The sequence below is a fragment of the Salvelinus alpinus genome, chromosome 13, assembly GCF_045679555.1.
Source record: "Salvelinus alpinus chromosome 13, SLU_Salpinus.1, whole genome shotgun sequence".
Taxonomy (NCBI): Eukaryota; Metazoa; Chordata; class Actinopteri; order Salmoniformes; family Salmonidae; genus Salvelinus; species Salvelinus alpinus.
This window is the reverse complement of record NC_092098.1, coordinates 58,018,887-58,034,541: the sequence shown is the minus strand read 5'-3', so window position 1 is coordinate 58,034,541 and position 15,655 is coordinate 58,018,887. Positions and strand designations below refer to the sequence as shown.

General features: G+C 44.5%; 2 protein-coding genes across 4 annotated transcripts in view; one reads left to right on the top strand and one right to left on the bottom strand.

Moving 5' to 3' along the window:
- Positions 1 to 2,108: 2,108 nt before the first annotated feature.
- Positions 2,109 to 6,360, bottom strand: LOC139537977 (uncharacterized PE-PGRS family protein PE_PGRS46-like). Its single transcript, XM_071339908.1, has 3 exons — positions 6,277 to 6,360; positions 3,459 to 5,997; positions 2,109 to 2,909 (listed from the first exon to the last, which is right to left on the bottom strand). The coding sequence occupies exon 2, from the start codon at positions 5,857 to 5,859 to the stop codon at positions 4,609 to 4,611; it is 1,251 nt and encodes a 416-aa protein (XP_071196009.1). The 5' UTR covers positions 5,860 to 5,997; positions 6,277 to 6,360; the 3' UTR covers positions 2,109 to 2,909; positions 3,459 to 4,608.
- The window catches only part of LOC139537976 (putative inhibitor of apoptosis), a 72,330-nt gene continuing 62,971 nt past the window's right edge, over positions 6,297 to 15,655 (top strand). For 2 of the 3 annotated variants that reach the window (XM_071339907.1, XM_071339905.1), the window contains exon 1: positions 9,420 to 9,616. The gene's annotated coding sequence lies outside the window, so the exon portion shown is untranslated. Of the gene's footprint in view, positions 6,391 to 9,419; positions 9,617 to 15,655 lie in introns of those variants that run through there. The other variant, XM_071339906.1, reaches the window with a different exon arrangement.

Sequence of the window (15,655 nt, the reverse complement as noted above, 5' to 3'; positions counted from 1 at the left end):
AGTAATTACTATCTTGTCTCATCGCTACAACTCCCGTACGGGCTCGGGAGAGACGAAGGTCGAAAGCCATGCGTCCTCCGAAGCACAACCCAACCAAGCCGCACTGCTTCTTAACACAGCGCGCCTCCAACCCGGAAGCCAGCCGCACCAATGTGTCGGAGGAAACACCGTGTACCTGGCCCCCTTGGCTAGCGCGCACTGCGCCCGGCCCGCCACAGGAGTCGCTGGAGCGAGATGAGACAAGGATATCCCTACCGGCCAAACCCTCCCTAACCCGGACGACGCTAGGCCAATTGTGCGTCGCCCCACGGACCTCCCGGTCGCGGCCGGCTTGGGCTTAGAAGCTGTTAAGAAGCCTTTTTGACCTAGATCTGGCACTCCGGTATTGCATGCCATGCAGTCCTTGGAATTTTTTTGAGCCTTCCTCTGACACTGCCTGGTATAGAGGTCCTGGGTGGCAGGAAACTTTGCCCCAGTGATGTACTGGGCAGTTCGCACTACCCTCTGTAGCGCCTTGTGGTCGGAGGCCAAGCAGTTGCCATACCAGGCGGTGATGCAACCAGTCAGGATGCTCTTGATGGTGCAGCTGTAGAACTTTTTGAGGATCTGAGGACCCATGCCAAATCTTTTCAGTCTCCTGAGGGGAATAGGCGTTGTCGTGTCCTCTTCACGACTGTCTTGGTGTGTTTGGACCATGATAGTTTGGTGATGTGGACACCAAGGAAGCTCTCAACCTGCTCCACTGTTTGGAGGATATATTGTCACGATATCCTCAACACCGGCTTCTCGGGCATTATCACTTAAATATGATGTTATACAATGTCATTGTTGAATACTTGTTTCTGATTGGCTTGAAGGGCATTCTAGAGTGTGCATTATTTCCTTATAATGCACAGTATATTTGCACAGTAGAGTTTAATCAATCAATCAATCAAGTTTATTTTATATAGCCCTTCGTACATCAGCTAATATCTCGAAGTGCTGTACAGAAACCCCGCCTAAAACCCCAAACAGCAAGCAATGCAGGTGTAGAAGCACGGTGGCTAGGAAAAACTCCCTAGAAAGGCCAAAACCTAGGAAGAAACCTAGAGAGGAACCAGGCTATGAGGGGTGGCCAGTCCTCTTCTGGCTGTGCTGGGTGGAGATTATAACAGAACATGGCCAAGATGTTCAAAATGTTCATAAATGACAAGCATGGTCAAATAATAATCAGGAATAAATGTCAGTTGGCTTTTCATAGCCGATAATTAAGAGTTGAAAACAGCAGGTCTGGGACAGGTAGGGGTTCCATAACCGCAGGCAGAACAGTTGAAACTGGGACAGCAGCAAGGCCAGGTGGACTGGGGACAGCAAGGAAGTAAATATATTAATGGCTATAGAGGGCTTGCAGTTTTGCCACAAATCACAAATCACCTAGCCACCGAACCAGGCACTATGTTGGAAAATCAAAGTCAGTCTGTGTTTTGCTACCACCAGTAACTTCGGGAAGATTGCCCATTATTTCGTTTTTCTAAGGACCCAGAAAAAGGCAGTTGGAGAACCTATCCAAGTAAGTAAATATATTTAGAAAATTATCAAAAACAAGCTTGCTACAGAAACTTAGTGTGCAGGCTAACTCAAATGAGCTGCTAAAGCAATGTTCGCTAGTTGGCTAACTTTACATACTGTATAGCTAGCTAAGTGAATTCAATATCACCAGCTTGCTATCATAGCTAGCTATCTTGGTGTATTTATCATTGTAACTCCAAATACATTTGTAGCTAGGTAGCTAGCTAACAGCCATGGAAGATGGTGAAAGGATTAGCTAGCAGTTCCAGCTGTCACAGAAGGGCTACACTGAATAGGGCAGGTACCTTTGTGGGAGGAAATTATGAAAATATTCTCCAGTTCCCTAGTGAGAAAAAGTGAACACAGAGATATAGCAACATAATATTCAGGGCTGTTTAACTTGAGTATAATGCAGCCTGTCTCTTTGTGATGTTTTCTGTCCTCAGATACAGAGAGCTGTCAAACCCTGTCTGCAGTTGAAGAGGTCCCAAGAGAAAAAGGGTACATCCTTGTATACCATGGATTATAAACTCAGCAAAAAAAGAAACGTCCTCTCACTGTCAACTCCGTTTATTTTCAGCAAACTTAACATGTTGAATCTTGTTATGTTCATACAAATATTTACACAACTGAGACATAAACGGAACAAGTTCCACAGACATGTGACTAACAGAAATGGAATAATGTGTCCCTGAACAAAGGGGGGGTCAAAATCAAAAGTAACAGTCAGTATCTGGTGTGGCCACCAGCTGCATTGAGTATTGCCGTGCATCTCCTCCTCATGGACTGCACCAGATTTGCCAGATTTTGCTGTGAGACGTTACCCCACTTTTCCACCAAGAAACCTGCAAGTTCCCGGACATTTCTGGGGGGAATGGCCCTAGCCCTCACCCTCCGATCCAACAGGTCCCAGACGTGCTCAATGGGATTGAGATACAGGCTCTCCGCTGGCCATGGCAGAACACTGACATTCCTGTCTTGCAGGAAATGACGCACAGAACGAGCAGTATGGCTGGTGGCAATGTCATGCTGGAGGGTCATGTCAGGATGAGCCTGCAGGAAGGATACCACATGAGGGAGGAGGATGTCTTCCCTGTAACACACAGCGTTGAGATTGCCTGCAATGACAACAAACTCAGTCCGATGATGCTGTGACACACCACCCCAGACCATGACGGACCCTCCAAATCGATCCCGCTCCAGAGTACTTCAACGATAAACGCGAATCTGACCATCACCCCTGGTGAGACACACAACCGCGACTCGTCAGTGAAGAGCACTTTTTGCCAGTCCTGTCTGGTCCAGCGACGGTGGGTTTGTGCCCATAGGTGACGTTGTTGCCGGTGATGTCTGGTGAGGACCTGCCTACAACAGGCCTACAAGCCCTCAGTCCAGCCTCTCTGTCTGGTGAGGACCTGCCTTACAACAGGCCTACAAGCCCTCAGTCCAGCCTCTCTGTCTGGTGAGGACCTGCCTTACAACAGGCCTACAAGCCCTCAGTCCAGCCTCTCTGTCTGGTGAGGACCTGCCTTACAACAGGCCTACAAGCCCTCAGTCCAGCCTCTCTGTCTGGTGAGGACCTGCCTTACAACAGGCCTACAAGCCCTCAGTCCAGCCTCTCTGTCTGGTGAGGACCTGCCTTACAACAGGCCTACAAGCCCTCAGTCCAGCCTCTCTGTCTGGTGAGGACCTGCCTTACAACAGGCCTACAAGCCCTCAGTCCAGCCTCTCTGTCTGGTGAGGACCTGCCTTACAACAGGCCTACAAGCCCTCAGTCCAGCCTCTCTGTCTGGTGAGGACCTGCCTTACAACAGGCCTACAAGCCCTCAGTCCAGCCTCTCTGTCTGGTGAGGACCTGCCTTACAACAGGCCTACAAGCCCTCAGTCCAGCCTCTCTGTCTGGTGAGGACCTGCCTTACAACAGGCCTACAAGCCGTCAGTCCAGCCTCGCTGTCTATTGTGGACAGTCCGAGCACTGCTGGAGGGATTGTGCGTTCCTGGTGTAACCGGCCAGTTGTTGTTGCCATCCTGTACCTGTCCCGCAGGTGTGATGTTCGGATATACCGATCCTGTGCAGGTGTTGTTACACGTGGTCTGCAACTGCGAGGACGATCAGCTGTCCGTCCGGTCTCCCTGTAGCGCTGTCTTAGGCGTCTCACAGTACGGACATTGCAATTTATTGCCCTGGCCACATCTGCAGTCCTCATGCCTCCTTGCAGCATGCCTACGGCACGTTCACGCAGATGAGCAGGGACCCTGGGCATCTTTCTTTTGGTGTTTTTCAGTCAGTAGAAAGGCTGACTTTAGTGTCCCACGTTTTCATAACTGTGACCTTAATTGCCTACCGCCTGTAAGCTGTTAGTGTCTTAACGACCGTTCCACAGGTGCATGTTCATGAATTGTTTATGGTTCATTGAACAAGCATGGGAAACAGTGTTTAAACCCTTTACAATGAAGATCTGTGAAGTTATATGGATATTTACGAATTATCTTTAAAAGACAGGGTCCTGAAAAAGGGAAGTTTATTTTATTGCTATTACAACTGGAGCAGGTCAACCCTGCTGGGTGTGCAGGCTTGTGTTCCAGACCAGCACTAACAAACCTAATCAAGGTGCTATTGCTGGGCTGGAACAGAAGTCTGCTTCCCAGTAGATCAATGAGCAGCGGAGCGAGGTTGACCACCTCTGGTATTGGCTTGTTTTTCTTCTCCTGAAATGATGCTTTAGTAATAATAGTCTACTTGTTAATAAACTGTCTAACCTTTACACAAGTTAGCTTATTTGTATACTTTGAAATTATATGAAATTGTGTTGATTCTTTGAAGTTAAGTGTTTAATTAAACTTGTTTTAATTGTTAACTAAACTATTTTTCAAGATTAACTCGTGTCTGTTGATTAATCACAATTTTTGTGTTGTATTCTTAAATGAACATGACCTTTTTGTTCAGGCATAAGCTCTCCAATTAGTTTTATTTGATTGTCATAATTCTTTTCAGGATATCAGCCATGTGAACCCATTTTGCAGCTGTTAATGGCATGCAACGCCAATGCAGCCATCGACCTACAGCAGTGGTTCCGTCCTCCAGTACCCCCAACAGCCCAACTCCAGTCCTCCAGTATCCCCAACAGCCCAACTCCAGTCCTCCAGTATCCCCAACAGCCCAACTCCAGTCCTCCAGTACCCCCAACAGCCCAACTCCAGTCCTCCAGTACCCCCAACAGCCCAACTCCAGTCCTCCAGTACCCCAACAGCCCAACTCCAGTCCTCCAGTACCCCCAACAGCCCAACTCCAGTCCTCCAGTACCCCCAACAGCCCAACTCCAGTCCTCCAGTACCCCCAAGAGCCCAACTCCAGTCCTCCAGTACCCCCAACAGCCCAACTCCAGTCCTCCAGTACCCCCAACAGCCCAACTCCAGTCGTCCAGTTTCCCCAACAGTCCAACTCCAGTCCTCCAGTCCCCCAACAGCCCAACTCCAGTCCTCCAGTCCCCCAACAGCCCAACTCCAGTCCTCCAGTACCCCCAACAGCCCAACTCCAGTCCTCCAGTACCCCCAACAGCCCAACTCCAGTCCTCCAGTATCCCCAACAGCCCAACTCCAGTCCTCCAGTTTCCCCAACAGCCCAACTCCAGTCCTCCAGTACCCCCAACGGCCCAACTCCAGTCCTCCAGTATCCCCAACAGCCCAACTCCAGTCCTCCAGTATCCCCAACAGCCCAACTCCAGTCCTCCAGTTTCCCCAACAGCCCAACTCCAGTCCTCCAGTACCCCCAACAGCCCAACTCCAGTCCTCCAGTCCTCCCAACAGCCCAACTCCAGTCCTCCAGTACCCCCAACAGCCCAACTCCAGTCCTCCAGTACCCCCAACAGCCCAACTCCAGTCCTCCAGTTTCCCCAACAGCCCAACTCCAGTCCTCCAGTACCCCCAACAGCCCAACTCCAGTCCTCCAGTACCCCCAACAGCCCAACTCTGGTCCTCCAGTACCCCCAACAGCCCAACTCCAGTCCTCCAGTACCCCCAACAGCCCAACTCCAGTCCTCCAGTACCCCCAACAGCCCAACTCCAGTCCTCCAGTACCCCCAACAGCCCAACTCCAGTCCTCCAGTACCCCCAACAGCCCAACTCCAGTCCTCCAGACCCCCAACAGCCCAACTCTGGTCCTCCAGTACCCCCAACAGCCCAACTCCAGTCCTCCAGTATCCCCAACAGCCCAACTCCAGTCCTCCAGTATCCCCAACAGCCCAACTCCAGTCCTCCAGTACCCCCAACTGAGGGATGTCTCCTGTCATATCCACAGCATATAACAACCATCTAGTCTAACTGAGGGAGTCTCCTGTCATATCTGGAAAAGGACTAAGTAGTAAAAGTAGAATGTGATGCTGCTGCAGCTCCTCTACACAGTGGGAATCCGGTCGACATGGGTGTCTTGATAGAGGTCAGCTGGTGAACCTACAGTAGTACATAAACAAATGAAAAGCACACCAGCTGTTATTTAGGTCACCTATACCATCAGGGCTCTTAATTGTTTGGTTAAATTCATTCGGGTGTTTTAGTGTCATATAAAGATTAAATGTATTGTTGGGCTGGAACAATCAATAGTCAACACAGCAGGTTGTCCTATCCCATTGATGCCTTTGTCCTATTCTGTAATGTCCATACATTTTCCCTCTTATGAATAAAGTGCTCAACAAATGATCATTGGATTATCATATGATATATAATACCCACTGGAGTCTTTGGGACAAGATTGTTCTGCAGGCTGTATGGACGTCACACTGTACCATTTGCGTCTCCCTTCTTCATGGTCATGGCTAGAAGGAATCCAGTTTTTGTCAAATTAAGGTAATATTCTAGATTACATAGTTGCATTCAAGACAAGGTGTTTTTTCTGATATGTTGTTAGTAGAGTAAGTTTAGGCTACCCTCGTATTAAAAATATTCTGCTAATGTCTCGTCATATAACGCTTATAACGTGTTGTAGAATTGCATCAAATGTTTATCAAACGCCACATTTTTCCTGTGCAAAGGAAAGAAACGTCTCTGATATAGCCTATAAACCTATGCCACTACGCGTTTTTAAATAGCCTAAAATATCCATTCTACTCATCACATGAGGAATAGTAGCTAGGTTTACATTAGTCTGCAAATGCGATGATAGAGGCATGCAATCATTTGTTATAAAAGTGCATTTTTATGGTGACAAAAAATGTCTACCCCAAAACTCGAAACTCACTCGACTAGACTATAAACTATCTAGCTAATTTAGTGTTGTTAACACCTGGTTAGCATAACAGCTGAACTAAACTAGAAATCGATCAGACTTGATTCACCAGTGATGAAATGATCGAAGCAGACCCTGTACTGATAGCTGTCTGGGTTCAGTTCTTGACAGGCAAAAAGGTTTCTTCGCTTTTCTGACAGTTCTTGAGTCTTATCTCATTGGTGTCACTGTCACCAATGGTGTTTCATGATTGCGGGGAATCTGTAAACATGTTTTCCCCGTTGTCTTTCTTGCCTTGTTAGAGCACACAGGAAATGAGAGTGGTGAAGAATCAACTCGTTTTAGGCACCGTTATCACGCAGTTTGGGGTAGCAACTCAACATGGCAGACAGGAGCCGTCGTATGTTAACTGCGAGCACTCTATAGTTCATGTTCTATGTTTGAGCTGCTTTTGAAAGCTAAAGTCGAATTGAAAACATTATTGGCATTGTTACATTCGATTTTCATAATAGCAAGCTAGGAATGATGGTTTGGTTAGCTAAACTAGCGAGTCTGTTTGGTTACCACGGCTCCTACTGTAGCCATCTAGCGAGTCTGTTTGGTTACCACGGCTCCTACTGTAGCCATCTAGCGAGTCTGTTTGGTTACCACGGCTCCTACTGTAGCCATCTAGCGAGTCTGTTTGGTTACCAAGGCTCCTACTGTAGCCATCTAGCGAGTCTGTTTGGTTACCACGGCTCCTACTGTAGCCATCTAGCGAGTCTGTTTGGTTACCACGGCTCCTACTGTAGCCATCTAGCGAGTCTGTTTGGTTACCACGGCTCCTACTGTAGCCATCTAACGAGTCTGTTTGGTTACCACGGCTCCTACTGTAGCCATCTAGCGAGTCTGTTTGGTTACCACGGCTCCTACTGTAGCCATCTAGCGAGTCTGTTTGGTTACCACGGCTTCTACTGTAGCCATCTAGCGAGTCTGTTTGGTTACCACGGCTCCTACTGTAGCCATCTAGCGAGTCTGTTTGGTTACCACGGCTCCTACTGTAGCCATCTAGCGAGTCTGTTTGGTTACCACGGCTCCTACTGTAGCCATCTAGCGAGTCTGTTTGGTTACCAAGGCTCCTACTGTAGCTAAACTAGCGAGTCTGTTTGGTTACCACGGCTTCCTACTGTAGCCATCTAGCGAGTCTGTTTGGTTACCACGGCTCCTACTGTAGCCATCTAGCGAGTCTGTTTGGTTACCACGGCTCCTACTGTAGCTAAACTAGCGAGTCTTGTTGTTTGGTTACCACGGCTCCTACTGTAGCCATCTAGCGAGTCTGTTTGGTTACCACGGCTCCTACTGTAGCCATCTAGCGAGTCTGTTTGGTTACCACGGCTCCTACTGTAGCTAAACTAGCGAGTCTTGTTGTTTGGTTACCACGGCTCCTACTGTAGCCATCTAGCGAGTCTGTTTGGTTACCACGGCTCCTACTGTAGCCATCTAGCGAGTCTGTTTGGTTACTACGGCTCCTACTGTAGCTAAACTAGCGAGTCTTGTTGTTTGGTTACCACGGCTTCTACTGTAGCCATCTAGCGAGTCTGTTTGGTTACCACGGCTCCTACTGTAGCTAAACTAGCGAGTCTTGTGTTTGGTTACCACGGCTCCTACTGTAGCCATCTAGCGAGTCTGTTTGGTTACCACGACTTCTACTGTAGCCATCTAGCGAGTCTGTTTGGTTACCACGGCTCCTACTGTAGCTAAACTAGCGAGTCTTGTTGTTTGGTTACCACGGCTTCTACTGTAGCCATCTAGCGAGTCTGTTTGGTTACCACGGCTCCTACTTTAGCTAAACTAGCGAGTCTTGTTGTTTGGTTACCACGGCTCCTACTGTAGCCATCTAGCGAGTCTGTTTGGTTACCACGGCTCCTACTGTAGCCATCTAGCGAGTCTGTTTGGTTACCACGGCTCCTACTGTAGCTAAACTAGCGAGTCTTGTTGTTTGGTTACCACGGCTCCTACTGTAGCCATCTAGCGAGTCTGTTTGGTTACCACGGCTCCTACTGTAGCCATCTAGCGAGTCTGTTTGGTTACCACGGCTCCTACTGTAGCCATCTAGCGAGTCTGTTTGGTTACCACGGCTCCTACTGTAGCCATCTAGCGAGTCTGTTTGGTTACCACGGCTCCTACTGTAGCCATCTAGCGAGTCTGTTTGGTTACCACGGCTCCTACTGTAGCCATCTAGTGAGTCTGTTTGGTTACCACGGCTCCTACTGTAGCCATCTAGCCAACTTGCTAGCTACTTCAATGGATGTTGAACCCATTTCTAGTGGCACATGTGTGAATTTATAGCCATGGTATGTAAGGGCTAATCAACGAGGGGCTCTATGGAAAATAATGAACGACGTGGAAGGTGTGTTTACATGACGCACTAGCGGACTGACTTTCCACGGTGTTGATTTATTTTCCATAGAGCCCCGAGTTGATTATCCCTTTTTTAATGTTGGTATGAAATGGCCTATGACATTGACATGGAATACCTTGTCACATTGATGATTCTTTCATCATAGATAAGAAAAGACAGTGGAATGTGTAAACTATCTTGAGTTTCTACGTAAAGGCGTCATCAGATCTACCCGAACGGAAGTGGCAGCTGCGGTCTATTAGTTACGGAAACGTAAACGCGACACAGACAGGAACAGAGCAAAACGAGAGTTTCTATTGGACAAATTCAGGAAGGTCCATCCCAGTTTCGTATCCTGAACGTTTTGCCACACAATTGGAGTAATGAAAACGCCCCTGTATTGCCAACAGCAGACATACAGTAGGGGATTTTACAGACCAGACTCGGCAGAGCAGACGTCTCTAAGGGTGAGTCACTGGATGTAGCCTGGTAGAACAGGGCCTTTACGGTTGTATCTTACCGTATTCAGTTAACGTTAGGCACACGACACAAGGGTTCTCTTTCTGACCTCTGTCGTGTTGTAATGTTTACTAGCTACACGTTCAGGTGTCCGCTATGGATGACAACATTTGACGCCATTTACAGACAACACCATCTAACGAGCAACATTCGTTTTATTAAATGTGTCACCATCTCAGACAATAAAATGTTTAAAAAGCACCACATTTAAAAGGTCTAATTCCAGCAGCTCAGGAAGTTCTTCACGTAAATAAAATCGTTGCATAACGCAATATGGCCATACTACTGTTTAAAATAAATATGATTTGCGCCATATCCTCTGCCATTTTGAGCCTAGCCGTTTGAGTTACGTAGTTAACGTTAACTCACTGTAACTAGCTGCCATTTCAAAACATATACATGACCGTGTGCGTGTTGGGAACTTAAACCAACGGAGCTAACACTGTAAATAAATGATAAGTTGAACATTTTCGCTGTGCACGTGTCCTTGTTTAGGACTAATTCATTTCCTCCTATTCAAAATCAGGAAGTGTTATTTATTTCAGTTTTTATTATTTTTTATTTACAAATCAATACAGAAAGTACATGTGGAACACAAGTGTGTGTGGTATGTATGTATGTGTGTATATATATATATATATATATATATATATATATATATATATATATATATATAAGAATATACAAAGGACAGTGTGGATGTGTGTGTGTATACAAAGGACATTTGGGCTAGGTGGTAAAATATCACATTGCACAAGGACCTCAAACACACATTTATAATTTTAACAGCTTTTCTGTTAGTGGAGTATTTAATTGTCATAAAATATAGTTCCATTTCTTTTTGCAAGGTAATAAAAGGTGGTGTTTCGTTTGTAAATTTACATTTGTGAAATGAAATTTGGGCAAAAGAATAATGAAATCAAATACATAAAATTGTTTCAACTTATTTTCTATCATAAGGAAAGAATCCAAGCGGCACATCTTTCCATAATATTGTAAAATCTTTATAAATGTATCATAAATCTACTGATGTCTTGCCACAGATTCCTTACGTTAATACAATGCAGAAAAAGATGCAGCACTGTTTCTGGGTGGTCATTACAAAAGGTACAATTTGAATATATGTTTTTTTTCCTTTTTCATATAGTGGTTGGCAGGATAATATTTATGAATAATTTTAAAAGAAACTTCCTTAATTTTGTTAACAAGTAGGTATGTGTGTAGCAACATCCAAACTTTTCCCCAACAGATATTATCAATAAAACCGTTCCAATAAGGAATGACATAAGGTATAGATACAACATCCTGCTGAAACAAGGCTCCTACAGCTGTACAAAAGAGAAACAGATCTTTCCTGCTGATGAGTCAACAGAGGTAATCGTAAGTATGTTCTGAGGGTCAGGTCTTGACACGTTCCTGAATAATAAAGCAACACCTGAGGGAATGGCATCTAAAACAATTGCAATATCTTTAGGTGTTACAGGGACCTTGTAAAATGATAAGAATTCCTTATAATGAAGTAAAAGACCCTCTGCATTTACCAGTTGGCTCACCAATAGGACATTATTTCGGAACCAATATTCTAAAAACAAGGAGGTATTTTTATACTATATGTCACGATTATTCCATATATAATATCTGTGTGGAGAAAAATGATGCTTATAAATTAAGGACCATGACAAGAAAACCTGCCAATGAAAAACAGTTTCACTGGAGATTTGTCAATATTATTATTGAAAAACAACATGAAGTTGTAGAGAAGACATGATGAGGAATACAGTTCCACATAGAAGTGTGTCTGCTTAGGAATTGTTTTATCCAATTGATCTTAAAAGTATTATTTAAGGTAGTAAAGTCCAGAAAATTCAGCCCACCATTCTCATAAGTGTTCATTATAACAGTTTTCCTAATGTAATGGGTACGGTTTCTCCACAGAAAGTTGAAAAGCATCTGGTCAATCTCCTTGCTTATTTTACTGTCAAGATATAAAGATAGAGCACCGTATGTTAGTCTAGCGATACCTTCAGCCTTGGTTATTAGGACTCTACCTTTTAAAGATAAGTCCCTCTGTAGCCATTGATTTAGCTTCTTCTGGGTTTTTTTTTATAAGAGGGTTAACATTTAGTAAGCCTCTAGACTTCTGATCCTTTGTAATGGTTCTGCCTAAATATGTAAGTTCTTCTTTCACTGGAATACCATAATGTGAGGGTGTCACACAATCTTTGACAGCCATGATTTCGATATGGCAAGCTGACTAGCGTCTTTCAAAAAACGTGTAGTATTGTCAGCCAGCTGGCTTATAATAATTTCTTTACCGGCTATGGAAATGTCTTTTACAGGACTATTATTTATAGAATTTGTAAGAAGTTGGGGGATTAATAAAAATAGATACGGTGAGATAGGACAACCTTGCCTAATTCCTCTCTTCAACTCAAATCTAGGTGAGGGGCCATGTTTAGGTTTGATAGAGCTGTTACCATTCGTATAGAGAGTTATAATAGCCTTACAGAAAAAAATCCTTAGTCGCAAATGGGTATTCTAAATGGACAATGACCCCAAGCATACTTCCAAAGTTGTGGCAAAATGGCTTAAGGACAACAAAGTCAAGGTTTTTTATTTTTTATTTATTCTGACATTTCACATTCTTAAAATAAAGTGGTGATCCTAACTGACCTAAAATGGTATATGTTATCCAGTCCGAGTGTAGAATATTACCACCAAAGGTATGTTTCATTGTAATGACCCTAGCGGAGCGTTCAGAGCCATGGGAAAGCCAAATATTGTTGCCTCACTGTGACTTCCAGAAGTTGGCATCAGCAGAAATGGAGTGGGACTCTTAAAAAAAATATATATATATATATATATAATCTGTTCGAAGTTGTTTTGCAAATAATATAAGGCCTTGCGCTTCACATTGTTTCGTAACCCCCTAGCATTAAGAGAAACTACAGACAAAGACTAAACAACACCATCTTTCATTAAGAGAAACTATAGAATTAAACAAAACAACAAAGGTAATATCCAAAGTATTAGCTGTAGGATGAGTCAAAAATGTAGGAGCAGTGAACGTAAGCTATAAGGAACCGATATCTGCACCATTTAAGTCAACTTAAACTATAAAAAGTTTTTATCCGGCTCTTGAAATTCAACTCAACAGACAATTATGTTCAAGATCAAACCAAGTGTTCTCTGCAGTAAGAGAGAATATAAACTCTCTTTAGTGTAATAATAATTCTGATCAATACAAATTCAAACTAAATATATATATAAAGTGCATATGAAAAGTGATCTTAGTTACTGTATGCATACAAAATACATAAATAAAACGCTGTCTTCTTCGTGAATTTGTAAACAAAATAGTCTTTCTCCTGGTCTGGTCATATAAGAACAAACTAAGATCATATAAGAACAAACTAAGATGATTGAGGTACCTGAGTAGTCTGAAGAATAGTCGCCCGAGGCGTGTTAGGTAGTCAATACAACGACAATGAGAATACCATGGCTGAAACCTTCAATCTGTTCCTTCTGGTGAGATTTTAGGGAGGAATTTGGATTTCTGAACCGTTGATGAAGCCTCGTCCTCCGACGAAGTAAGCAGCCTTTCCCTCATTTCGTGCGATCTCGATCGTTGGCCACAACTTGTTCCTTCTTTCTATGTCCTCCGGGCTGAGATGCTCGGCGAAACGCAGACCATGGCTCTGAAGAAAGGCGTTCTTCCTAGCAGCTTTCCAGACAGCATCTCTGTAGAATCTGGCAGTGAAGAGGATGACGATACCACTTGGTCTTGAATCGTTTTGCTGTTTGTGCATCGCCTCGGCAAGAAGAAAGTCGATGGTGTCACCAACTTTGTTCTTCTCTGCAGGCATAACTTCTTGGCAGATGCGGATAGCCTTGCGTCACACATCCTCATTCTCCACCTCGGACACTCTTTTCAACTTTAGCCACTCTCATTTTCACTTCCTTCATTTCACCACATGCAAACTCAAGTCTTTTTTAAGCATTCGATTACCGTGGTGTTTGCGCTTACCATTTTCTCAATGGCGTCAGACCTGAAGTTGATGAGTAAGGAGAGGGTAGCCACGATGTCAGTCCATATCGTTTTTTTTGTAGAGTGGAGGTTTGCATGGAGTAAGCGGTAAAGAGGGGAACTCGTAATCTCCAACAGCCCTTGAAAGTGTGAGATTATCCATAGGGCGAGCATAGTTATGGCAGGTGTCTATAAGCACGTTCCTCTCTTGTTGATTAGCAATAGAACGGCTAGCTTCTTCCTTACTCTTTTTGTTACGTTCCGAAATAAATGATCTCATTCACAGGGAAGTTCTTAATAAAACCAATAATAGGATTGACTGGAAACCCGTTTAGTGCGCTGCTCGGTAAAAAAACTTATTTTCAAGCCACCATCTTGGCCTTCTCTCTTCCGCCACACCTGCTGCTGTTTGAGTTAATTATTACAAGGGAATCAACCAGTATGCCTAAACTTGGCTATAGTCTATTAAAGCGGCAATCTGTAGTTCAAACAATAACAAAGCAACATTCCCCGTCTGATTTGGTAAACAGCTGAGGGATGGGGCTGTAGAAATGTAACCACTCTCAAATTCATGGACAGAGCTATGGATACAAGGACTAACCATGTTTCCATCCACAGTTTTTATGTAAGTAAAGTCATACCTTATATTTAAAAAATAAATCTAATTATGACAGGTGTTTTTATTTTTGTATTTCTTATTTCACAATTATTTAACCAGGTAGGCCAATTGAGAACAAGTTCTCATTTACAACTGCGACCTGGCCAAGATGAAGCAAAGCAGTGCGACACAAACAACAACAACACAGTTACACATAAACAGACGTACAGTCATTAACGCAATAGGTAATAAAATCTATATACAGTGTGTGCAAATGAGGTAAGATTAGGGAGGTAAGGCAATAAATAGGCCATAGTGGCGAAGTAATTACAATTTAGCAATTAAACACTGGCGTGATGAATGTGCAAGTAGAGATACTGGGGTGCAAAGGAGCCAAAAATAAATAACAATATGGGGATGAGGTAGTTGGGTGTGCTATTTACAGATGGGCTGTGTACAGGTGCAATGATCGGTAAGCTGCTCTGACAGCTGATGCTTAAAGTTAGTGAGGGAGATAGAAGTCTCCAGCTTCAGTGATTTTTACAATTCGTTCCAGTCATTGGCAGCAGAGAACTGGAAGGAAAGACGGCCAAATTAGGAATAGGCTTTGGGGGTGACCAGTGAAATATACCTGCTGGAGCACGTGCTACGGGTGGGTGCTGCTATGGTGACCAGTGAGCTGAGATAAGGCGGAGCTTTACCTAGCAGAGACTTATAGATGGCCTGGGGCCAGTGGGTTTGGCGACGAGTATGAAGTGAGGGCCAGCCAACGAGAGCATGCAGGTCGCAGTGGTGGGTAGTATATGGGGCTTTGGTGACAAAGCGGATGGCACTGTGATAGACTACATCCAGTTTGCTGAGTAGAGTGTTGGAGGCTATTTTGTAAATGACATCGCCGAAGTCAAGGATCGGTAGGATGGTCAGTTTTACGAGGGTATGTTTGGCAGCATGAGTGAAGGATGCTTTGTTGCGAAATAGGAAGCCGATTCTAGATTTAATTTTGGATTGGAGATGCTTAATGTGAGTCTGGTAGGAGAGTTTACAGTCTAACCAGACACCTTAAGAGCAGTTGTAGGCCACGGAAGGAGAGTTGTATGGCATTGGATCTCGTCAGCAGGTTTGTTCACACAGTGTCCAAAGAAGGGCCAGAAGTATACAGAATGGTATCGTCTGCATAGAGGTGGATCAGAGAATCACCAGCAGCAAGAGCGACATCATTGATATATACAGAGAAAAGAGTCGGCCCGAGAATTGAACCCTGTGGCACCCCCATAGAGACTGCCAGAGGTCCAGACAACAGGCCCTCCAATTTGACACACTGAACTCTGTCTGAGAAGTAGTTGGTGAACCAGGCGAGGCAGT

What these genes read in the sequence shown, in the direction of transcription:
- LOC139537977 (XM_071339908.1), bottom strand. Translation starts at nt 5,859, where the DNA reads ATGGTTGTTATATGCTGTGGATATGACAGGAGACATCCCTCAGTTGGG.